This window comes from Scyliorhinus canicula, chromosome 7 (genome assembly GCF_902713615.1).
Source record: "Scyliorhinus canicula chromosome 7, sScyCan1.1, whole genome shotgun sequence".
Taxonomy (NCBI): Eukaryota; Metazoa; Chordata; class Chondrichthyes; order Carcharhiniformes; family Scyliorhinidae; genus Scyliorhinus; species Scyliorhinus canicula.
Window position 1 is genome coordinate 191,578,199 of NC_052152.1, and position 24,372 is coordinate 191,602,570.

The 24,372-nt window shown below is 48.5% G+C and overlaps 1 protein-coding gene across 12 annotated transcripts in view; it reads right to left on the bottom strand.

Moving 5' to 3' along the window:
• The window catches only part of zmynd8 (zinc finger, MYND-type containing 8), a 283,096-nt gene that overhangs the window by 31,301 nt on the left and 227,423 nt on the right, over positions 1-24,372 (bottom strand). For 7 of the 12 annotated variants that reach the window (XM_038803563.1, XM_038803569.1, XM_038803566.1 and 4 more), the window contains 6 exons: positions 21,642-21,712; positions 21,219-21,296; positions 18,583-18,698; positions 14,521-15,011; positions 13,395-13,532; positions 12,297-12,449 (listed from right to left, as the gene is read on the bottom strand). In XM_038803563.1, the coding sequence (XP_038659491.1) occupies positions 12,297-12,449; positions 13,395-13,532; positions 14,521-15,011; positions 18,583-18,698; positions 21,219-21,296; positions 21,642-21,712 (1,047 nt within the window). The remainder of the gene's footprint in view (positions 1-12,296; positions 12,450-13,394; positions 13,533-14,520; positions 15,012-18,582; positions 18,699-21,218; positions 21,297-21,641; positions 21,713-24,372) is intronic. The other 5 variants (XM_038803567.1, XM_038803561.1, XM_038803560.1 and 2 more) reach the window with 3 other exon arrangements.

Below are 24,372 nucleotides of genomic sequence, written 5' to 3' on the forward strand. Positions count from 1 at the left end.
TGGTGTGCAGGTGACGAGGACACAGCCGCTGGTTCCCCTGTGGCTTCCGGACACAGGCCACTGACGCACCCGTGAGGAGGCCATAGTTTACTGGCCGTTGGATGCAGAAAGTGACCAGGGGTTAGGCTGACCGCGTGTCAGCAGCGCGACCAGGCCACCGGGACACACTGGTATCCCATGGCTGGCGGCTGCCGAGGTGTCGACTAACCTCCGTCTAACATGTCCCGTTTCTCTGCCTCCCACCACCCTTCTGTAGGTTAGCACGATGCATGGGAACAGATCGGCTATGTTCTGCGCAGTGGTTGGGGCCGCTCTACTGGATTTGGAGATGCAGCAGCATCCACACCCACAACCCGCAGTGGCTGCAGGGCCAGCTGCAGCAGCAGAGGGAAGGGCCGAGGAGTTGCCAGTCGTCGAGCAGCATGGGGGGGGGGGGGGGGGGGGGGGGGGGGGGGGGGGGAGGAGGAGGAGGAGGAGGAAGAGGAAGAGGAGAGAGTGAGGGTGCAGCCACGGCGTCAGAGGCGACGACCAAAGCCGAGGGTGTACCGTGTCCGGGTCTCTTTCCTAACAATGCCGGACATCATCTGCAGGAGGAGACTCCGGCTGAGTAGGCAGACGGTGATACATATCTGCGAACTCCTGTCGCACCTCGCCCCACGTGGAACGGGGGGAGGACACGCGATCCCGGTAGCCATCAAGGTGACGGTCGCTCTGAACTTCTATGCTACCGGCTCCTTCCAGTCTCCGAGAGGGGACGTCTCTGGGATCTCCCAGTCATCGGTGCACAGGTGCATCCGGGATGTGACCGAAGCCCTCTATGCCATCGCCGATCGCTACATCACCTTTCCCGAGGACCGAGCAAGTCAAGACTCACGAGCCCGTGGATTTGCCAGTGTGGCCGGGATACCGAGGGTTCAGGGGTCAATCGACTGTGTTCACGTCCCCATGCGCCCGCCTGCTGTGGACAAGGAAGTGTTCACAAACAGGAGGGGGACATACTCCATTAATGTCCAGGTGGTATGCGACCCCCACATGAGGTTCATGAACGTCTGTGCAAGGTTCCCAGGGAGTGTGCATGACTCCTACATACTAGCGCAGTCGTTCATCCCTGCGATGTTTGAGGGACGTCCCCCCCGGCTGAGGGGCTGGTTGCTAGGTGACAGGGGTTATCCGCTGAGGTCTTGGCTGATGACGCCTATACGGAGGCCTCAGACCAATGCGGAAACACGATACAACGAGGCCCATGCAGCAACCAGGGGTGTGGTGGAGCGCTGCCTTGGCCTCCTGAAGATGAGATTCAGGTGCCTGGACCGCTCCGGAGGGGCCCTGCAGTACCAGGCCGACAGGGTCGCTCGCATTGTAGTGGTCTGCTGTGCGCTGCACAACATCGCGATGCAGAGGGGAGATGACCTGTTGCAGGAGGCGGAGGGAGAAGCTAGTGGCAGTGGTGCCAGCACAGAGGAGGAGGAGGAGGAGGAGGAGGAGGAGGACGCTGGCGGAGTGGCGGGCGCAGCACGCAGACACGACCCAGGTGCTGGTGATGTCCAGGAGGCGGCACGACGGACCCGGCAAGGACGGCGGGCACGCGACGCCATGGTGGCAGCACGGTTCACACATCGCATGTGACGTCCCCGATGAACACCAAACCGCCACCTGCATCGCTAGTCATGCAGAGGGTCACCACACAACTGCCACCACCACAACCCCCCCCCCCCCCCCCCTCAGTGTACACTGCTCCACTTCGACATGACGCTTATCACTGGGTACAGACGGAATGGCACAACATTGATGGCTGTGTCAGCGGGTGTGATCAGTGCCATGTGGAATGATGACAGCCCGCTCTGCGCAGAGCTGTGAGCTCAGAATCGTTAGAGAGAGTCTGACCCATGGCAATAGCTGAACCATCCACCTTGGTGGCCGCTGAGTTCATCACTGACACTCCATCACGTGCCCGCGTGGGCCAGCTGTGGGAGGGGGGTAGGGGCAGGGACTGCACACCCGGCACCGAGGTTTCACCACCCGTCACCCCCAGCGACACTCGGTCACCATCACGATTCCTGTGGCTGTGGAACAATCACACGGTATTACAAGTAAGGTGGAACAGTGCATTTAATATTAACAATTATTTACAGGTGCCCTAGCCCCTACAACTAAACTGTGCCCTTCACCCGTGCCAACTTACTCAGTGTCTATCTTAGTTGCCTTACGGGCCCTACCACTACGTCTAAGTGAATCCCCAGATGATACAGCAGGAGTGGAGGAGGATTGCTGCGAATCGCCCCCCTCGACTCGTTTCTCCTTGGCCAAGCGTTTCCTGGGGCGACCCGGCCTTGATGGGCCAGGCTGCTCCGTGGGCGTCTCGGGTGACATTGTGCCACCCTGCTCTGCCTGCTGCCCACCCGATGCACCAGGGATGGGACGGGGGGAGGCCGAGAATTCCGGGACGTCCCGTGATGGAGTTAATGGGACGGGCCCCGAAACCTCCTCCTCCCTCGGGGAGCCCGGTGGCCCCCGGGCCTCACTTTGGGACAGAGGTGCGAGCGGGAGGTTCCCCGTCGCACCACCGACACCTGGCGCTGCCAGTCCTGGAGGCCTGCAACGGTATCCACCAGGATCCGAAGGTTTGCAGAGACGGAGTCCAGGGAGTTAGACATTCCCGCCAGGGACTGTGCGATCTCAACCTGTGTGTGCACGACGCCATCCAGCACATGTGTCAGGCGGTTGATGGTCTCCGCGACTGACAGCTGGGACTGTGCCAGCGACTGCTGGGACTGTGCTATCGACTGCTGGGACTGTGCCATGGCGTGCTGCGACTGGCCAATGACCTGCTGAGACTCGGCCATGGCCCGCAGGGCGCCGGCAATGTCGGTTTGGCTCTGGCACATTGCTGCCTGTGAGAGGGCAACCCTGTCCAGGGCCGAGGATGACGCGTGCACATTAACCCCAACGTCTTGCATAACCTGACCCATTGCCTCCACCGCGGATGCCACCCGTGCGGTGTCGGCCTGGGTCTCTGCCATGAGCGGCACCACTCCCTGCTCTTGGACGCGGTTCGACTCCTCTAACAGCGTCTGCAGAGTCTGGAAGGAAGCCCTCATCCCGTCATTGTTTCCCTGGGTTTCCTGAGGCATCGGCTGTGCGGGTGGGTTGATAAACTCCAGGAACTCCGAAAACGTCTGGGAGCCAGCTGCATCCTGGGCCTGGTCTGGCCTCCGCGAGTCCGGGCCCTCTGTTGCTCCGACCTCCACCTGCTGTACCTGCTCATCTGTGATGTGCCAACCAGACTGTGCCCCAGGAGACTCATCACTAAATAGGCCCGCCGGGGTGTGTATCTCTGGGATGATGGATGTGGTGGGAGAAAGCAGTGCCGCAAGCCCGACGCTCTCAATGCTTAGGTCCTCGTCCATGGTGTGGGGCTGCTCAGCGACAGGAGGGTTGTCCCTGGCCATTTCTGGTGGTGGTGGTGGACGTCGAACCCTCTGTGCGTCCTGGTCCGCAGATTGGGTTGGGGCGGATAGGGCTGCCCGCTGATCGGGCACCCTCTGTTGTGAGGCCCCGGGTGAGGTGGCGGCAGATTCCTGTCTCCGTCTGCAGCCAGACGGCCCTGGTCGTTCGGCATCACGTCCTAGGGAAGAGAATGAGACGGGTTATTTCGATTTGCTCGGCAGGCCGCTGGACGGTCCCAGTGGGCAGGGTGTGTGAAGGGACAGAGGATGGGGGAGGTGTCCCAGTGGGCAGGGTGTGTGAAGGGACAGAGGATGGGGGAGGTGTCCCAGTGGGCAGGGTGTGTGAAGGGACAGAGGATGGGGGAGGTGTCCCAGTGGGCAGGGTGTGTGAAGGGACAGAGGATGGGGGAGGGGGGGGGGTGTTTGTCAGGGAGGGTTGTCTCACTTGCTGCAGTTCCGCCAACCTCGCATTGCGCGATATCGCGGCTGGCAGACCCCCCAACAAGGTCCAGTGCCCTCTGTTCAAAGGTGCTGAGGGGGTGCATGTTGGGCAAACCCCCTCCAGTCTTGTGCCGCTCATGGTGGTTATGACCGGCCTTGGCCTGTTGGGGGAGGGAACATAGGTAGATCATTACAAAACGGTAGGTATCAGCAGTCCGTTCAGATACTGGCACAGTTTGGGGGGGGCAAGTTGTCATCAGATGATTGCATCTCTCCTCGGGGCCAGAGCGCTGGGTCTGTGACAACTTTGTGAACCACCCTCAAATAACTCTGCCCCAATCCCTCTCCCCTCTCCCCCCCCCCCCCCCCCCCGTGGCAGTTAAGGGGGAGGGACGGTTGTGACTAGGGGGCACCCTCATGGCACTTACCCTGGCAGACCTGGTGAGGTCGTGTAACTTCTTCCGACATTGCTCTGCTGAGCGAGGGGTCTGCCCCACAGCACTGACGGCAGCAGCCACGTCACGCCAGGCCTGGCGTACCGTGCTGGCAGGTTGGCGATGCCCTCTCCGCGGGCGGATGATGCCCCTCCTCTGCTCCACGGCATCGAGCAGCGCCTCGACGTCTGCATCTACAAAGCGAGGAGCAGCTCTCCTCGGCTCCGACATCCTGCCCGACAGATTCTGTGGTCGCCCGCGCCTTTTTACGGCGTCGGGCGGCGTCACATGGGCGGGTTCGTGTCGTCGTCGCGTTCCGTCGTCATCACGCACGTAATTGACGCGGCCGCGCTACTAGCCCATTTCCAGGAAGTGAATCCGTCGGGAAATGAAGCCTTCCCGACCGTCGTAAAACGGTCCCGATTTTTACGACGGTTTGCCGACTTTCCGCGGGTGCGGAGAATTTCGCCCAATGTTGATATATACCAACAAACTATTGATTATAACATATTGATTTTAGTGTGTACCAGTGGATGATTGATCATCAGCTTCTAGCAATTACAATCATCATTGAATAATAATCAAAAAATTTTGACTGAATATAATATAACACAGATTAATTTGCATTTGTAGATGTTTGGGGAGTATTATAATTAATCATAAGGGATATAGTTAATGGGGTAACAAATGAGAGTTCAATATAGAATAGACTCTACAATTAAAATAAAGCAGAAGACTGTGAGGGACTCAGACCTCACACTTTACATTTCTATAAATATTTATAGGTATCATTATGGCTATGGCTGAAAATGTAACTGTCTGTAACCCCAGAACAAAAAAAGCCACTTTGCAGTTTCGGAAATCTCACACTCCGTTATCTCTAATGAACTACTAATGATCACCTGGGAACTTCATGGCCCAACCTCAAAGGAAGCTTTATCGAAGGCCTTTTGTATTTGATAATCCAGGCTGGCCAGCAGAGACGGAATTTCTACTAAAACAATGAATGAGGTTATTCATGAAGGCCCCGCCTTCTCAATCTTGCCCCTTGCCTGTGGTGTGGTGATCCTTGGGTCACCACACCACACCAGTCAGCTCTCCACCTCAAAAGGGAAAGCAGCCTATGGTCATCTGCGACTATATTTTTACTAAAACAATGGCCACTCAAACATTCCTTTTAACCCATAATGGCGAAGACATTTTCAACCTGGAACACAAAAGCCGATTTCCAAACACTAGATAAACATTCTTTGTTGACGGGTTGTGGGGAGGTAAAATCACAGGATCTAGGCCTCTGGCTTATGGAACAAGTAATATTGCTGAACTGAAAAGCTCAGTGTGTTGTTTTAACATCTGACCCAGGTTGGACACTTGGCCCCATCTACCCTGTTTCTGTTGGAAGTTCTACAGCAGCACCTACAAGACTAGTTCATCGCTAGATATCTATCTCATCATGCAAAGTCAATACCAGCGGAAAAGTGAATTCTACGTCGGCTTTCAGCCCGCCGACCTTTGCAAAGGATTATCACTTTAGACTTTGAGTCTGAGACCCACGTGAAATACCAGGTAAGATTGTTCCACCACCTTGCGCCCGGCGCCGATCTGGGCACACCTGGAACATCACAACAGAGGACCAAAGCGGGCATCACATGCAAGTTACCCGACACATTGAGCTCATTTACATATATGCAGCCAATTTGAGGCTGCATTCTCCCAGCGCCGAGCTCCACAGTGGCGAGGTGGCCGCTGACTGCCCATTGTGAACTTCGGGCCACAAATTGTATGGGTGCCCCCCAGGGCACACTCCTCAGTACCCTCTGGCCCCAGCCGATCCAGTGCCATCTTGGTGGCTGGGATGAGTTTATGTGGGGATTGTAATGTGTATATGTGGCTGCAGCTTGTCAGCCACCTGAGTGTCAATCACGGATCCGGCAAATCCGGCACCGTTTTTCATTGGAACCGATTGTGTTCCACTTGGCGCCGGTGCTAGCCCCTCCACAGTTGCTGAATCAGTGCAGCTTCGGCACCCATTTTGCTGCCAAGTCTCAGAAATGGAGACTCCCGCCCAGGGTGTAGGATTCTCCGTCAGCAGGATCTTCCACCCTGCCGGCAGCGCACCCATGCCCCCGCTTTTCCCGACAGCGTGGTGTGGCCCACAATGGGGAAACCCCCTTGTCTGGCTGTGGGAATGGAGAATTCCTCTGCTGGTGTGTGGGTGGGTGGGTGGGGTGCAGCACACTGGGAAATGGGGCTGGCGGGACAGAGAATCCCACCTTTGGTTTCTTGTTGGGCATATTGCAAAAACCCTCCGGTGATTCAATTTTTTCAGCTTTTCTGCATTAGGTTAAAGGACATGTGCTTCAGCAAGCTATTTGGTCATGGAAGGATCATAATGTTTTCTCATTAGAGAAAAACACACCTACATTTTCAGCAGTTGTCACTGGACACTATCAGGAGCAGGAACTCTTGGCTGCTTTTCTCCCCGGGTGGGCTAAATTAGCCCTGGTTTAAATCAGTTAATAGCACCAGCTGCAAACTAGAATATACATTGTCTGGGCTGCATGGCTTTATACCCTGCACTGTATTTCAAACGAAGCTACAACATTAATGTGGCTGGATGCTACACTAGAATAAGGCACACAAAGCTTATAGTAAGACCTGTTGAGTGTTTTATTTAGCTAGCTATCAACAAACAGAAATAATCTTTGCATCATACATATTACAAATAAAATAGGCAAGAGTATGGGGCTTCTGGTGGCGGGTATGTAGTGAGAAGTTGTGCACGCGGTGGCTCCCACCAGCATACTTTCACTTTGGCCCTTTTTGCCCATTTATGGGAGATTGTTTGGGGGAAATTTATTTAGTGTGATGGCACAGAGTTCCTTCATAAAACCGGCAAATACAAGACAAGGCAGAGGGAGGGCAAGGAAACATCGTCAAATTCAGAAGTTCCTTGAGCCTCAGTGAAGGGGAACATGGCGGAGGCTTTGGCTGCGACCTACGATGCTGGCTACCTTCTTGATGGGCAAATTTAAGAAGCAGTGTCAGCCGGTCACTGAGGACCTGGAGAAGGCAATGGAGGGAGCTTTGACCCCTATTTGGGTGGCCATGGAGAAGACGGGCCAGCGTATAGAGGTATAAGGTGCAGCAATACAGGAGGTCGAGGCGGAGCTCTCAGACCATAGTGACTGGATTGTCTCCCAGGAGGCAGAGATGGCATTGCTGGCTGAAGAGCGTAAAGTGTTGAAGGCTAAGATTGACGATCTGGAGAACCCTCCAAATAGCAAAACTTAAGAATTGTGGGGCTACCAGAGGATCTGGAGGGCTATATGTGTAAGATGTTTGGAGAGCTGGTGGTAGTGTTTTTTTTTCTTCTTTTTTTTTTTGCTGAATTGGATTGGGCTCATTGGTCGCTGAGGCAGAAGCCTAGAACTGGGGAGCTATCTGACAATAATCATCAGGTTTCAAAGATACCTGGATGAAGAAAGATCCTAAGGTGGGCGAAGGACCATTGAGATGGGAGGGCAATGCCATCAGGATATACCAGGATGTAGGGATGAGCTGGCAAGAAGGCGAGCGTCGTTCAATAAGGAAGGCTGCGCTGTACAAGAGCAATGTGAGATTTGGTGTGGTGTACCCGACTTGACTTCGGGTGACCTTCATGGAGAGAGATTATTACTTTGATGCGCAGGGGATGTAAATTAATTTGTCAAGAAGCATGTACTGGGAGTGAACTAAGTGTTCAAGGACTAAGACCAATAAGTTAGATGTTTCTTCACTGTTCGGTTCATCTGAATCTGCATTTACTGTGGGATGTTTGTACTGTAGTGGAGGGTATGGGGTTGCTGTGGTACTGTATGGGTTTGGACATTGTATGGAGCTGCTGGCGGGATAGGAGTTGGGTGTTTATTTTCCTTTATTGATACGTATTAAAGTTTGGTATGGACAGGGGGCTGATTGGTGGTAGACTGTTAATTTGGCTTCGCTTTTTACCCTGTGTGGAGGTCACCCTGCTAGTAGTATAACTAGTTAACGGGCGGAGAAGGGGAGATGACTGCAGCTAGTTACCATTGGGGTGGTTTCTTTTTAAAGCAATGAGCTTAGGTTTTTTGTTTCTCTTTTGGTTTGGATTGGGGACAGGGGAGGGGGGCTTTTGTTCTTCTGTTGGTTGTTTGTTTGGTTTGCAGTGCGGGGTGGGATTTGAAGGTGGTGTGTGTGTGTGGTGGGGGTGTGTAAACTGCTGCAGGTAATGGTTTCTTTGTTTTTCTATGGGTAAAGGGGGGCGGGGGGTTAGTGGCCATCTTGGGTGGACCCAGAGCTGGCTCAGGCTGAGGCACTGCTGAATTACCTCACAGGATGGATATGGCTGATCCTGGGTGGGGGGGCTTGGGTGTGGTGGGGGGGGGACAGCTGGTCAGAGGCCCCCTATCCAGTTGATAACATGGAATGCAAGGGGTTAAATGGTCCCGTAAAAGTGTTTTCGCACCCGAGAAGATTAAAAGCTGATGCGGTTTTTCTACAGGAGACCAATCTGAGAATTAACGATCAAACAACGTTGCGAAGGGCTGGTTGGGCAGGTATATCATTTCCATTTTGACTGTAGGATGCGGGGGACCGCTGTGTTGATTTTTAAAAAAAAGAGTATGCCATGGTCTTCCTTTGTCAATGGCGGGTCAGGTACAGGCGGTTAAAATAAACGTGTTGCCACGATTTCTGTTTATTTTTCAATGCCTGCCGATTTTCCTGCCAAAGACATTTTTTAGAGAGATTGAAGGGATGATCACCTCGTTCATATGGGGAGGGAAGGTGGCCAGAATTAGAAAGGTGCTACCAGAGAAGGCGAGCAGGATGCTGGCGCATCAGCTTCGTAAGCGGGACGCGGCTAGGGAGATTGGCGGAGTGAAGGATAGGGATGAGAATGTGGTGCGGCAGGGAGCAGAGGTCAATGAGGTCTTTAGGAACTTTTATAGGGAACTGTACCGGTCGGAGCCGCCGGCGGTGGGAGGGGGAATGGAGAGTTTTTTGGACAGGCTCCGATTTCCAAGGGTGCAGGAGGAGCAGGTGGAGGGACTGGGGGCACCGATCGAGTTGGGGGAGCTGGTCAGTGGGATTGGCCACATGCAGTCGGGGAAGGCGCCGGAACCGGATGGGTTCCCGATTGAATTTTATAAGAAATACGCAGACCTGCTGGGCCCCCTGTTGGTTAGGACCTTCAACGAGGCATGGGAGGGGGGTGTTTTGCCCCGACGATGTCTCGGGCGCTAATTTCCCTTATCCTGAAGCGTAATAAGGACCCCTTGCAGTGCGGATCATACGGGCCAATTTCACGGCTGAATGTAGACGCCAAGTTGCTGGTGAAGATCTTGGCCACTAGAATAGAGGACTGGGTGCCGGGGGTGGTACATGAAGATCAGACGGGTTTTGTGAAGGGAAGGTAGCTGAACACTAACGTGCGACGGCTGCTAAATGCGATAATGATGCCGGCAACAGGAGAGGCGGAGATTGTGGTGGCATTGGATGCGGAGAAGACCTTTGACAGGGTTGAGTGGGGGTACTTGTGGGAGGTGTTGGAGAGGTTCGGGTTTGGGGTGGGGTTTATTAAATGGGTGAGGTTGCTGTACGAGGCCCCGATGGCGAGTGTAGCGACAAATGGGAGGAGGTCCGAGTACTTCAGGCTCCACTGTGGGACGAGGCAGGGGTGCCCCCTGTCCTCCTTGCTTTTTGCGTTGGCAATTGAGCCTCTTGCCAGGCTCTCAGGGAGTCGAGGAGGTGGAGGGGCTTGGTGCGAGGTGGGGAGGAGCACTGAGTGTCGCTGTTTGCAGACGACTTGCTGCTGTATGTAGCAGACCCGGTGGGGGGAATGCCGGAGGTGATGGAGATTCTTGCTGAGTTCGGGAGTTTCTCGGGATATAAATTGAACCTGGGCCAGAGTGAGCTGTTTGACGTACACCCAGGAGATCAGGAGGAGGGGATTGGTAGGCTCCCGCTAAAGAGGGCAGTGAGGAGTTTTAGGTACCTGGGGGTTCAGGTAGCTAGGAGCTGGGGGACTCTGCACAAGCTCAATTTTACTAGGTTGGTGGAGCAGATGGAGGAATTTAAACGGTGGGACATGCTGCCGTTGTCGTTGGCGGGTAGAGTACAGTCCGTTAAAATGACGGTGCTCCCGAGGTTTTTGTTTTTGTTTCAGTGCCTCCCCATTTTCGTTCCGAGGGCCTTTTTAGGAGGGTGAACAGCAGCATTCTGGGATTTGTTTGGGCACACGGGACTCCAAGGGTAAGGAGGGTCTTTTTGGAGCGGGGCAGGGATAGAGGGGGGCTGGCGCTGCCCAACCTCTCTGGGTACTATTAGGCGGCTAACGTCTCGATGGTACGTAAGTGGGTAATGGATGGGGAGGGGGCAGCATGGAAACGGATGGAGATGGCGTCCTGTGGAGGCACGAGCCTGAAGGCACTGGTAACGGTGCGCTGCCGCTCCCTCCAACGAGGTACACTACGAGCCCGGTGGTGGCGGCTACACTCAAACTTTGGGGGCAGTGGAGGCGACACAGGGGGGAAGTGGGGGGCTCGGTGGAGGCCCCGCTGCGGGGGAACCACCGGTTTATCCCAGGGAACATGGATGGCGGGTTCCTGGGGTGGCACAGGGCGGGCATTAGGAAGTTGGGAGACCTGTTTATTGACGGGAGGTTCGCGAGCATTGGTGAACTGGAGGAGAAGTTTGAGCTCCCCCCGGGGAATATGTTCAGGTACCTTCAGGTCAAGGCGTTTGCTAGGCGACAGGTGGAGGGGTTCCCTTTGATGCCCCCGCGGGGGGGTAAGGGATAGGGTGCTTTCGGGGGTGTGGGATGGGAAGGTGTCTGGCATCTACCAGGTAATGCAGGAGGTGGGGGAGGCGTCGGTAGAGGAGCTGAAGGCTAAGTGGGAGGTGGAGCTGGGGGAGCAGATTGAGGAGGGGACATGGGCGGACGCCCTGGAGAGGGTGAACTCCTCCTCTTCATGTGCGAGGCTTAGTCTCATCCAGTTCAAGGTGCTCCACCGGGCCCACATGTCCGGATCTAGGATGAGTAGGTTCTTTGGGGGCGAAGACAGGTGTGTCAGGTGTTCGTGGAGTCCAGCGAACCATGCCCATATGTTCTGGGCTTGCCCGGCACTGGAGGAGTTCTGGAAGGGGGTGGCGAGGACGGTGTCGAGGGTGATGGGATCCAGGGTCACGCCAGGCTGGGGACTCGCGATATTTGGGGTCAGGGTGGAGCCGGGAGTGCAGGAGGCGAAAAAGGCCGATGGTTTGGCCTTTGCGTCCCTAGTAGCCCGGCGGAGGATCTTGCTGCAGTGGAAAGATGCGAAACCTCAGAGCGTGGAGACCTGGATTAATGACATGGCAGGATTCATTCAGCTGGAGAGGGTCAAGTTCGCCCTGAGGGGGTCGGTACAAGGGTTCTTTAGGAGGTGGCAGCCTTTCCTCGACTTTCTGGCTCAACGATAAGGTACTAGGTCAGCAGCAGCAGCAACCCGGGGGGGAAAGGGGGGTTTAGGGGGATAGTGTTTAAGTTAATTTGCTTATTGTTAATTTATTTTGTTGTTTATTGGGTTTGGGGGGGGGTGAGGGGGTGGGGGGGGGGTTTGTTATATACGTTGTTACGGGTGCCGGTGGGTGTTTATTATTATTGTTATTATTGTTCTGTTGATATATATTTTTCAAAAAATTCCAATAAAAATTATTTTTAAAAAATAAAATAATGTGCATTTCTCTATTTTGACAAAATGGTGTGGAGAAATATATTCATCTTTCCAACGAGACAGACTTCAACAATCAATTAAACAAGATGATTAGTAAAATGCCAACCCTCGTATCTTCCTAACCAATAACTGTGGAAGGAGATATTTTCAAAATTCATGGAGTCTAGGCTCTGTGCTTACTGTCCTACACCCCCCACCCAAAGAAATCACTGAAGTCGACAAAAAATTGTTTAAATCCTCACCTAGTTGTGCTTTACAACTTTCTATCGTCTTGTCCAGGTTAAGTAGGAAACTGCTCCGAACCGGTTGCTTCTTCGGTGAAGTGAGGAGCACAGGAGTTGACTGTAACACAGATTCACTGAGCTCTTTTAGATCCATCTCTGCTTTACTGCGATCTATTGTGTGAAAAGAGAGCAAAACATTAGTGAGAGGTAAGATCAATTTTGCGTTCGTGATATCTGCAAAGACAGAGAGGTAAGCCAAAGTTAATATACTACAATGGCAGCCCAATGGCACAATATATCAGTGTATCAAAGTGCTATACTTTAGGAATATTATGAACTCAAAGAGTTTGCTAACTCAAACAAAAGCAAAATACTGCGGATGCTGGAAATTGGAAATAAAAGCAGAAACTTAGCGGGTCTGGCAGCATCTTTGGAAAGAGAAACAGAGTTAATGTTTGGGATCTCTGGCCTTCATCAGAACCCTGATGTACTGATGAAATGTCACAGACCTGAAACATCAATTATGCTTCTCTCTCCACAATTGCTGCTTGACTTGTTGAGTTTGCCAACTCATACGGCTCATCAGAATGAGGGTGCTTAAAACAATAAATAGAATCGAAACAAAAACCGGTACCTTAGGACTGAATTGGAAATGAACAGCAGTGGCATTGAAGAAATAAAATAAGCACATTTGCAAAATAATAGACAAAGGGGAGAAGGGTTTCCACATCATACTGAACAAATATGCTCAAAATATAAAACTCTTTCTGGCTCTCTGTTATTTATGTCCTCCAATATACAATAAAAAGCCTACAAAATAACTGGGGCTGTGTGCTATTGGGAACTAATTTACTAAATCATAACATTGGTCTCAATGTTAAAAAGGACAATATACTTCCATTTCAATATATCTATTCCCCTGAAAAAATAAAATGCGCTCCTCGCTCCAAAGTCTCTTCCTCCTTCACCACTTTCCAGGGCCAGTCACACACCCTTGAACAATCTCATCAAACATGCATACACACCCCCCTCCCACCCAGTCTCTCTCTGTCTCACTGCCCCCTGACCAAAAACACCACAAAACCAATGGAAGAACATTTTGTGGTCACAACTAACCAAGGTTTAGGTTAAGGATGCTGCCCGTAGGAGGGGTTTTCAAAGTCCTTTCTGCTTTAGCAGCAATGGGAGTGGAGGACTGAGGAGAGAAGGGTTTTGGGCTGCCAGCTTGACTCGTCTTCACAGATCCCGGAGAGGCTGAAAGAGGAAACAAACTGGATCAATGTGGAACTGGCGGAGAATTCCAGGCTTTGAACAAAGTTTGCAACCTGCGCCACAACTGAGCACAAAGTCAGTAGGAGGATAAAAGGTGTGTTATCCAGTAACTGCACACAGTGTACAGTCAATGAACAGAATATTCTGTTTAACCACTGAATATGGAATCCATCAAACCTATGAGGGACCCCCTGCATAACTCTGGACTTCCTTCAACCTCAAGATAAATTTCATTCACGCGATCAATTCAATATTCAATGGCAAGCCATCAAATATCCCCACATTTCCTTTTGGTCATTTAGAATAACAATGGTGCACAAGTTTCTTGATTAAGTTTCTGAACTAAATTCTCAAGATGTCTGGCAGCTCAGCCAACTAAGCAGCAGACCCGCTACTTAATAGGTTGCCTTTCGATGCTGGCAACACTGGCATATCCTCTACAATACCGTATTCACCATTCAAATGAAAATGACATGAAAAAATTCTATTTAAACCCCAACAGCATCTATTTTTAAATCTTTTCACTTTGCTACGGCTGCACAAGCTCTCTGGAATGTCTGTCTAACACTGGTCAGTATGTATTATTTCTGCCTCCCAATGGTATCAGAGGGATGCAGTCACATGTATCTCAATTCACCACATGAATAACACCATTGTGGTTCATTGTTCGGGTAACACCCCCTGCTGTACTATAAACATCTGCGAAACAGAAGTGGCCTTCTTCAATGAAGGACAGCCTAAAACAAACTTACTACCGAGCTGTATTGTGCAAATTGAATGAACAGTATAGAAATGATCTTATGTCAATGAAATCCACATGCATAAATTTTGTTGGGACCAAATAAATTAAAACCCTCCCACTGGGTGCTTTCACATCGCTTCAGAAAAAAAGGACGATTTATGTCCTCACCTCTTTCTTCCCCTCCCCCACCCACTCACACAAGAAAGTAGTTAAGTTGGGGGATCATACCTGTACTCCTGTCAATAAAATCCATGGACTCCTCACTTGCACTGAAGTGACTGGAAGCTGCCTTCATACCCTTTTCTGTAGGTTCAGTTTCTAGATCAGAACCAGTGTGCACTGAAGAGTTTGTACTCATAGGCGAGCGGGGCATGTCCGTTAGCGAAATTCTCCTACTGGGACCACTGATTAACATGGACTTGCTGAGGACTATTTTCGGCGATGCTGTCATATCAAAGTTTAATTTCATTTTCTCATATTTATCAGGCTTAGCAGTCCCTGCTGCTGGGTTCTGGGGATCTTTTAACATCTGGAATTGATTGTTGGGAGTGTATGGTGACCGAAAAGGTGCATAATTGAATACCCCAAACTTTTTACGAATGTTCTCAACATAAACCTCCATTTCTTGCATTGCACTGTTGAAGATGCTTTTAGTCTTTTTCACAGAAAAGGGAATTTCCTTTGACATGAGGTAGCAGTTGTTTATCGGAACCCAGGCCCTGGATTGAGAAGAGAAAATGCATTTATTAAAAAGTGAAATGAAAATGATTTGACTGATATCTTCCTGTATTATTTCTGGTTTTCTTATCAACTCCATCCCCAAATAACAATAATATCTTACTTATGAAATCATACAGCTGACCTTCTTACAGATCACTATCAATGTTTTCTTTGATTCAACTGCCGAAGTATAAGGGAAAATCCGGCGAGGAAATCCCGAGTGCAATTGTATCAGTTTCTCCCCGTCACACAAAATCACGCTCAACCATCACCCCCTGTGCGTGCTGACCGACATTGCCTCCCAGTCCCACGCCATTTCAATTTAAAAATTATCATCCTCATTTTCAAATCATCCCATCTCTGTAATATCCCCCTGGAACACTCAATGCTCTTCCAGTACTGGGCTCTTCCACATCCTTCTTATGGATTTTCTTCACTCCATCATTGATAACTATGCTTTCAGCTGCTCAGGTCCTATGCACTGGAATTTCCTCCCTAAATCTCTCCAGCCCAGCTACCACATTCTCTCTCCCCACGCCCCCTCAACACACGAATACAACCTAGCTACTTGACCAAGATGTCTAAATATTCCGTGCACCGTGCTGTCAAATTTTATTTGATAATCGCAGCTGTGACAAGCCTTGGGATATTTTGCCACATGAACGGTGCTAAATTAATGCATTGTTGATGTCACTGGAATAGAAAATTATAAATTCTGGTCACAGCTACACAGATCCCAATAGAACCTGGTAATAATACCAGTAATAACATGGACCTGTGAAGAAAACTATTCCTCACGTGAGATGGTGAACTAAGATCCTGGGCACGATTTAACCACCTTGTTGTGCCCGGTGTGGGTCTGGACACACTGAGTAAATACCAGGAAAGGGGGGGGAAAAAAGTGAGATTCTTGCTGGGCGCGAACCAGTTTATGCTTCACCCAGCTGGCTCCTGAGGGCAAGTTCCAGATCTCGCCTAAAAATAGCGAGCATATCATTAACCCTCAGTTGCATCCATTTCAACCTCATTAGCGAGATCGAAGCCGAATGTAGCAGCCTCCCAGGAATTACCCAACTGCCGCGCGGTCGGAGAATCCCACCCATGTAATCTTATTGGTCAACTCTAATCAAACATCTTGGCATGAGACATTGATACATAAATAGAGACCATAGCAATTTAACAGGGAGGTGTAGCAACTACTTCTGTACAATCATAAATATAGTGAGAACCACTGTGTTTGTTGCCATCTCTAATTGAAAGGATTTTCTTCATATAAAATACCCCTTTCTCTGATAGGCAAAGAGCAATCTAAAACTCACATCTGACACGTCGAGTTAAACAAGCCGAATACCATGACCACATAGATGCAAATGTCTCTATTGAAAGCAATGACATCTTGCTCAGCCACTGTTCTGAAGGCATCAAGTGCCTTTCAAAGTGGTCTATAATGTGTGAACCTTGATGGCGAGTTTGCTTGCTCTTTTGATGTGAATGAGATATCATATCTGAGTCGACTTTAATCCTATCCTTACCACATTTTTTTTTGTTGATGGGATGTGGGTGTCACTTACAAGGCCAGCATTTGTTGCCGACCCCAATTGACCTTAAGAGCAAGTAAGAGTCAACCACATTGCTGTGGGTGTAGAGCCACATGTACACCAAACCTGGTAAGAATGGCAGATTTCCTTTGCTGATAGTGAGCCAGGTGTGTTTTTAGAACAATCGATGATAATTGCAAGATTACCATCACAGACGTAAGTTTTCAATTCCTATCACTTCTCGGCCTTTTGGCTAAGATCAAGTCCAAGATGATGTGCAATGACTTTTCTTGTCAGCTCGGTTCGTGTGTGTGTGTGTGTGTTGGGGGGGGGGAGGAGGAGAGAGAGAGAGAGAGAGAGAGAGAGAGAGAGAGAGAGAGAGAGAGAGAGAGAGAGAGAGAGAGAGAGAGAATCTAGAGAAAATGGCACCCTGATCTCGTCCTGCACTGGCGAGCAGATCTCATTAGTGTAGGAAATGAGACAAAGTGCAGCCTCGGGAGGGTATTCCTCACTAAGACCCGGAAATGAAGCAGAGTCCCATTTGATACCATGGGCATTCTCTGCGCTGCTAAGAGTCGGAAAACACCTGGCTAAACACGCCCGACATAGGACTCGGTTTCATTTCCATTATCAACTGAACTTAAATTCCACCAGTTGCCATGGTGGGATGTGAACCTGTGTCCCCACAGCTTTGGCCTGGGCCCCTGGAATACTGGTCCAGTGACATTACCAGAATGCCACCATTCCCCCCAATGCTAATAAGCAACTCTCTGCTGAAAATGCATATCACAAGCAGAAACCTGAGCCAATATTTTTTGCATTTATTCCATCACTGCCAAGGTCAAATGTACTACCATCAGCATCCGACAGCAGATTGGGATTGAACCTGGTACTCTCACCTCCTTATGGCTAAACTACTCAGTCCCAGAAAACAGGATTTTGTTTATAAATTGCTTACAAGCAATGTAAGAAAGCCATTACATTTTTTAAAATAAATTTAGAATACCCAATTATTTTTCTTCCAATTAAGGGGCAATTTAGCATGGCCAATCCACCTAACCTGCACATCTTTGGGTTGTGGGGGTGAAAACCACGCAGACACGGGGAGAATGTGTAAACTCCACACGGACAGTGACCCAGGACCGGGATTCGAACTCGGGTCCTCAGCGACGTAGTCCCAGTGCTAACCACAGCACCACCGTGCTGCCCTCATTACGTTTTTTTTTAAAAGCACCCAGCTACTGTTGCAAGTTGACATATTGGCCTGGGATTTTTGAGTATAAAGCCAACAACAGCCCATTAAATGGATACGTTCCTGCGACGTTACAACCAACTACTTGGTGTATTGGCACTATAACGATATAGGAGGAAGAAAGTTGAAAACTATTGTTACACAAAAGGCTTCTTTTTTAAAATAAATTTAGATTACCCAATTATTTTTTCCAATTAAGGGGCAATTTAGTGTGGCCAATCCACCTACACTGCACATTTTTGGGTTGTGGGGGCGAAACCCACGCAGACACGGGGAGAATGTGCAAACTCTACACGGACAGTGACCCAGAGCCGGGATTGAACACAAACGGCTTCTTGTGTGGTGCTGTTAAATTTATCTGCTCCTGTGGTTACCAGCACAAGTGACAGTTCTGTAATTAATGATATTTTACCAAAGTGCTGTGTTCCTGTTAGGGTAGGGTTCAAATTTAGAACAAAACTATACTAATTAGACTGCGAGGCGTTATTTTCCCCCATTTTAAGTGAGCACAGTACAAATATTTCACAATCCTAAAGTTACATTTCACCGAAATTATGGATCAAACTGCTAACAAATACAGAAGCTTCAGATGAACATTTCATGGTGTACACAATGTTGCCTTCTGTAGCTTTCCACTACACTGAATCTAAATGCTATAAACGTTTTAAGAAATGGGGTTACTGTCCACCAAGGGAAACAGCTGAATCAACGTTACTTCCTGGTGCATAGGAGTCCTGTTTTTAAAAAACAAAATTACCCAAATAAAAGATTAATTCTCACCTGTCATGCTGCCCAAAGAAACGTGCATCAACCTGTCCATCCTTGTCTCGGAGGGCTTTTGCAGGCCAAAACGGAAAGCCTTTAAGTTTAGCCCAGACAAGTGGGTGGGGGTTACTCTGTGTGTAAAAGATAACAAGCAGCAGGATGAATCTATAAATCTTGCAACACAAGAACTATTTGAAGATATCCACAGTGCTAAACAGCAAATAAGAAAAGAACAGGAGTGTTCTAATTTTCAATGCAAACAATCGCAACTGAAACAGATTAAGAGCAGCTATTATTATGAAATGGTAAAATAGAACTTCAATGGAAGACAGCAGCACAACATGGCTATGCACCATCATTGCCCACCTTAGAGTATGGATAGAATTTTGAAGAGCAATTCAATTAGCATACCCAGGAGTATTTACTGAGAACTGGGAAAAATTTGTTGGCTCTCTTCTGAGTTAGGAGTTGCTATACTTTATGACGAGAGGGAACTGAAGTGTGGGGCTCTGTTGTTTTCAATCCATATTCCTGCAATAAAATGATCCACATCCAGAGTGGACGATTGAAAATTAAGCAGAGTCAGCTTTTGCTGTGAAAATATTTTTGGAATACTGATAAAGGTGAACTGCAAAACTCAATATTGGACTCATTATGAAATCGGCATCATATATGTTGAACACAAGGTGGCACTATATCACAATTTCAGTGGCACAGAGTAACAGCGTTTCAATATGCAATTAGCCTTTGCCTATATCCCACTGGACAAAAGATATATTACTAAATCTGCTGAAGGCCAAGATATGAAGAAGATAAATGAAAGGCATAGGGCACGATCTTCCCAGAAGGGAAGAAAGTCCCCGAGCGAGTGCGTTTAGCTGTGTATTTCCCAGCGCTTGCAGTGCCGAGAACTATTCAACGTGACTCGCTTTGAATAAGAGGTCAGAACGGGGAACGCGCGGCCAAGGAGGAGCTCTGCTCGCCGGAACTCCCCATTGTAGCGAGAAATCAGGATGCCATTTTTAAATGGCTTCCTGATCCATTGCCTCCCCCCCCCCTCCCCCCCCCAGCCCGAACGCAACATAGGAGTGTCCCCCGCACCGACCAACACCCACACCGGCAACCGCGGCCTGATCACGCATGTGCAAAATACGCCAGCTTGGCACCTTGACCGTGCCCCTGCCAGTTGGTAGTGCCAGAGTGCCAGGCTGGCGCTGCCAGGGTACCCAAGTGGCACAAGCAGTGCCAGGACATCACCATGTCCAAAGGGCACGCAGCTGAGGGCCTCCGATCCCCTTGGGGTCCCCCACGAGTTCCATTCCATCTGGTTCCCGTTTGTGGAGACCAGCATCAAACGGCAATCGTCTGAGGTCTCCAAGGTGAAGGGATTGAATCCCAAAGCCTCATGTACCTCAGGAATCTGTACTTTAGAGTACGGCTTGCTGCCTCACTCTGATATGCAGATTTGCTAAAATATGATTCAGCCCATTGAGGGTGGGATTCCCCCTGCAATGTCTTGCGAGATTGCGTTGAATCTTGTGAGGCCTTCCCAGCCGGGTAAATTCCAGGAGCGGGGTCTCCTGGCTTTCATGGGCCTCGCTGCGCCGTGGCGAGCTGCTTTTCCGGCGTAGCGTGGTCAGAGGATCGTGCCCATATTCTTCATGGAGGACTAGAAATTGCAATTAGAAAATTCCACCCCTTGCCCTTGCTATGAAAGCTATCCCCTGCCAGCGCTGTCAAATCCCCTCCCTTACAGAAAGCAAATGAACATTGGGACATAGAGTTGGGATTAAAGTAGAGCTGAAATATCAAGGAAACATTAAAAAAAATTGCTGCATCAAAAGTTTATGGAATTGGTATCTTGAAGTGGAGAAATTTGAAATTCCACAAATATAAGTTTTTCAGCAATAATTGTGGCTTAGTATGCTGTTCAAAACACAATTACACATCTCAACAAGGCAATTGATCACGCTGCGGAAAGCAAGATTAAAAATGAGCAGTTCACAAATTCAAAACGTTTTTACATATTTCCCTTTTGCAGGGACTTCAAGGTCGCACCCCACGAAAGAGCTGGAAATCATTGGCAGATACGTTCAATTTTCCACATTTAACACATGTGGATGCCAAAGGTGGCTGCCTGTTTCCAAGTTGAAATGATGGCAAATGCTGATAGTTTCACTATGATAACTGCAAAATCCAGAACAATATATTGTACTGTTGTTGGGATCCACGTAATGCATCCCTTTGAAGCCAACAGGTGTAATTGTTCTACCTTCCTGAATCAATTAAGCCTCTCTGTTCTTCAGAAAATCCAACGCCAATTAGAGAGCAGACTGGTTTTAAATGTATCTCCTTCTGAAATCAATTGTCAGGCATGTTCAGCTGCTGGGTGGTTGTTGACTAGGTTGTACATCTGGCTCTCTTTCCAAAGTGTACGGCTGCCTTTTCAAATCACATGCCTGACGGCAAATATATAGCTCAATATTTCACAGTCCTAAAGATAAATAATACTTAACTAACCGTCAAGATTCTTAATAACTTAGAAAACAAAAACAGAGAATTAAGCTAAAGCTCAGGTTATCAGTATTTTGCCACCGTGAACACTTTATGGGATTTATCATTTACAGTTTCAGCAGGAAACTCCAACTCACACAAGGCTCGCAGAACCAGTTGTCTCTCTTCTGGCACGCTGCCAAGTAACACTCGGGGCAAACTTCAATCTCATTCATCTATTTATTTTGAAAAGAAAAGCACATTATGTTGAAACAACTGACTTTCTTTCATTTAACTAAAGGTACAACAGACACATGAAGAACTTTAAATGCGAAAGATCAAAGTGAGCAGTGTCTGAAAGAGGACTAGATTCTTAGTAAGAATCTAACAAAAATGTTAGCCTCACCTTTCTCTTTCCGATGCTTAAAAGGCCTGCATGATATGCCTAACCTTGTTTTTATTTCATGGTTAATACAGTATGAGCTTAATACAAAGTAACATCCTTCTGCACTCCTTTTGTTGTTTTATTGAGGCAGAAGCGTGCTGTGTTAAGGCTCTGTACAAGTCTTATTCATACTTACTTCATGCTCGCAGATTTTAATGATCACCTTTGCTGTTGCCGTTAGTTTGTGATTGGCTGCAATACAAAAACCTATTATTGACTTTAAAAACTGAACACTAGAGAGCTAACATTTCATTCAATAACAGTGCAATCTAGCAACAACATTGCATTGCACATTTCTACTGGTTTACTTCACTAAGTGGCAGCACTCCTGTCTCTGAATCAGAAGGTTGCATACTCAAGGCCTGACGTTGAGCACAATCTACATGGACACTTCACTGCAAGACTGAGAGTGCTACATGGTCAGAAATACCTTCTTTCAGATGATATCAAGGGCTTTGTTACCCGTTTGGGTAAACATAAAAGATCCCATGGCACGTTTTCAAGGATCAGTCTGGATTTCTCCCAAGTGTTACCCTTCTTCTCAGCTGCAATGTGTTGAAGCTTTTCCTAATTCCTCAGACTGATAGTAAAAGTACCATAAAATGACTAATTAAATTTTCAAATTAATGTGTAATAAATTTAAAATGCCCAGGATTCATTTACATTGCTTCCGTAAAAGCATAGCTGGATCTGGAAGCAAGCAAGTACTTGTTAGATCCATCTAAAATTCCTGACTTTAGTGACCACCTTTAAGAGATCAGTATCTATGTGATTACACCAGGGCAGCAGTTTGCTTGAACTGCCACTTTCAAGTAAAGGAGAAGATTATAGTTCATCAGCTTGGGTGAGTTTATCCTTCAAGGAATTGAAATACAGGACAAAACAGTTCCATGATTTGATCCTCAATCTCAGTTCAGTTCATTTTCCTCAGCTGGGGTGGCATCATGACATGACAATCAAACTGAACATTTCTATGCAAAGAGGAGAAAAGAGTTTACATTCACTCAAATCATTAACCATTAATCTTTAACCTGTATTGGAAAGTGCATGTGGGAGATTGGGGTGGTCAGGATCAGATAAAGTATGTTTTGCCTCTTGTAGTTAATTATTCTTTATTCAACCATTGCTGATAAGAGCAGTATTTATGGCTCATCTCATCAAATGAGAAGATGGTGGTGAACTGTCTCCTTGAACAGTATTGTCCATGTGTTGAAGGTGTTCTCATAAAGTTGAAAGGTGGGGAGCTCTAGGGGTTTGACCCTGCATCAATGAAGAAATGGCAATATATGCCCAAGTCAGGATGATGCGTGGAATGAGGAGAACTTGGAAAAGTTAGTGCTTACATGCTACTGCTGCCCTATTCCTTTTAGGTGTAGGAAGTTATGGGTTTCGGAAATTCTGCAGGAGAAGCCGAGGTGAGATGCAGCAGTAGCCAGTGGAGGAAATTAATGTTAAGCCAGTAGATTTTTTGGGGGGTGGGGGGGCAATCAGGCAGGTGCTTTGGATAGTGTCTAGCTTCAAGAGTTATTGGAGCAGCCACCACCCAAACAAGTGAAGAGTATTTTATCACACTCCTGACTTACTGGTAAAGAGGAACTTGCATTTATAGCTTCAGCTTAGCTGCATAGAGACTTTGAGAAGTTGGAAGGTGAGCCACTTGCCACAGAATAGCCAGTTTCTGAATTGCTAGCTATAACATTAATATGATTAGTCCAGTTCAATTTCTGGTAAATAGTGAACTCCAGGAGGTCGACCTGAGGAGACTTGGTGATGGCAATGGCATTGAATGTCATGCGAGGGCCGATTACAGATTCTATCATTGGAAATTATCACTACCTGTGGTGCACATGTTATTTGCCACCTTTCAGCAGAAGTCTGGATGTTGGCTTCAAGTCTTGCAATACACGGACAAGGCCTGCTTCATTATCTGTGGAACTACAGTGGCGATGAACACTGCTTTCATCAGCAATCTGCCATATTACTGACTTTGTGATGGGACATAATTAATGAAGCTGAAGCAAATTGGGCCTTGAATGTTGACCTGGGAAATACCTGCAGCATTGATTTGAGCTGAGATGAGTGGCTTTCATAACCACAGCCATCTCTCTTTTTGCCAGCTGAGACAGCAGTCACTGGAGTGTTGCCCCCTCTCCCCATCCCAATTCCTACTGACTTCAGTTTTATTAGGGCTCCTTGGTCCAGACTCAGTCAAAAGCTACCTTGATGTCAAGGCTAGTGACTCTCATCTTAGCTCTGGAATACAGCTGTGTCCATGTTTGTATTGAGGACAAGAGTAGTTCTGACAGAACACAAACTGGGTACTGAGCACACTACTGGTGTAAAGTGCCACTTGATAGCACTGCTGATGATTTTTTCCATCACTTTGTTAATAATTGGGAGTAGGCTGAGGGACAGTAATTGGCCATGATGAATTTGTCTTGCTTTTGAAGACAGGATATATCTGAACATTTTTCCATATTGTTGGGCAGGCATCAGTATTGTAAATGCACTGAAATAGGTTATCTCCAAGTCCAGCTAGTCCTGGAGCACAGGTCTTCAGTCGAGATACTGTCAGATCCATTTTTTTTGTTACATCCAGAGCATTCAGCTACTTTGCTGATGTCACATGGAGCAAACAAAATAGATTGAAGACTTGTATCTGTGCCCTTGGGAACTAAAGTTCAAACATGAATAACTTGGCGAAATATCAGAAGGTATTTTCATAGAATTTACAGTGCAGAAGGAGGCCATTCGCCCCATCGAGTCTGCACCGGCTCTTGGAAAGAGCATCCTACCCAAGGTCAACACCTCCACCCTATCCCCATAACCCAGTAACCCACCCAACACTAAGGGCAATTTTGGACACT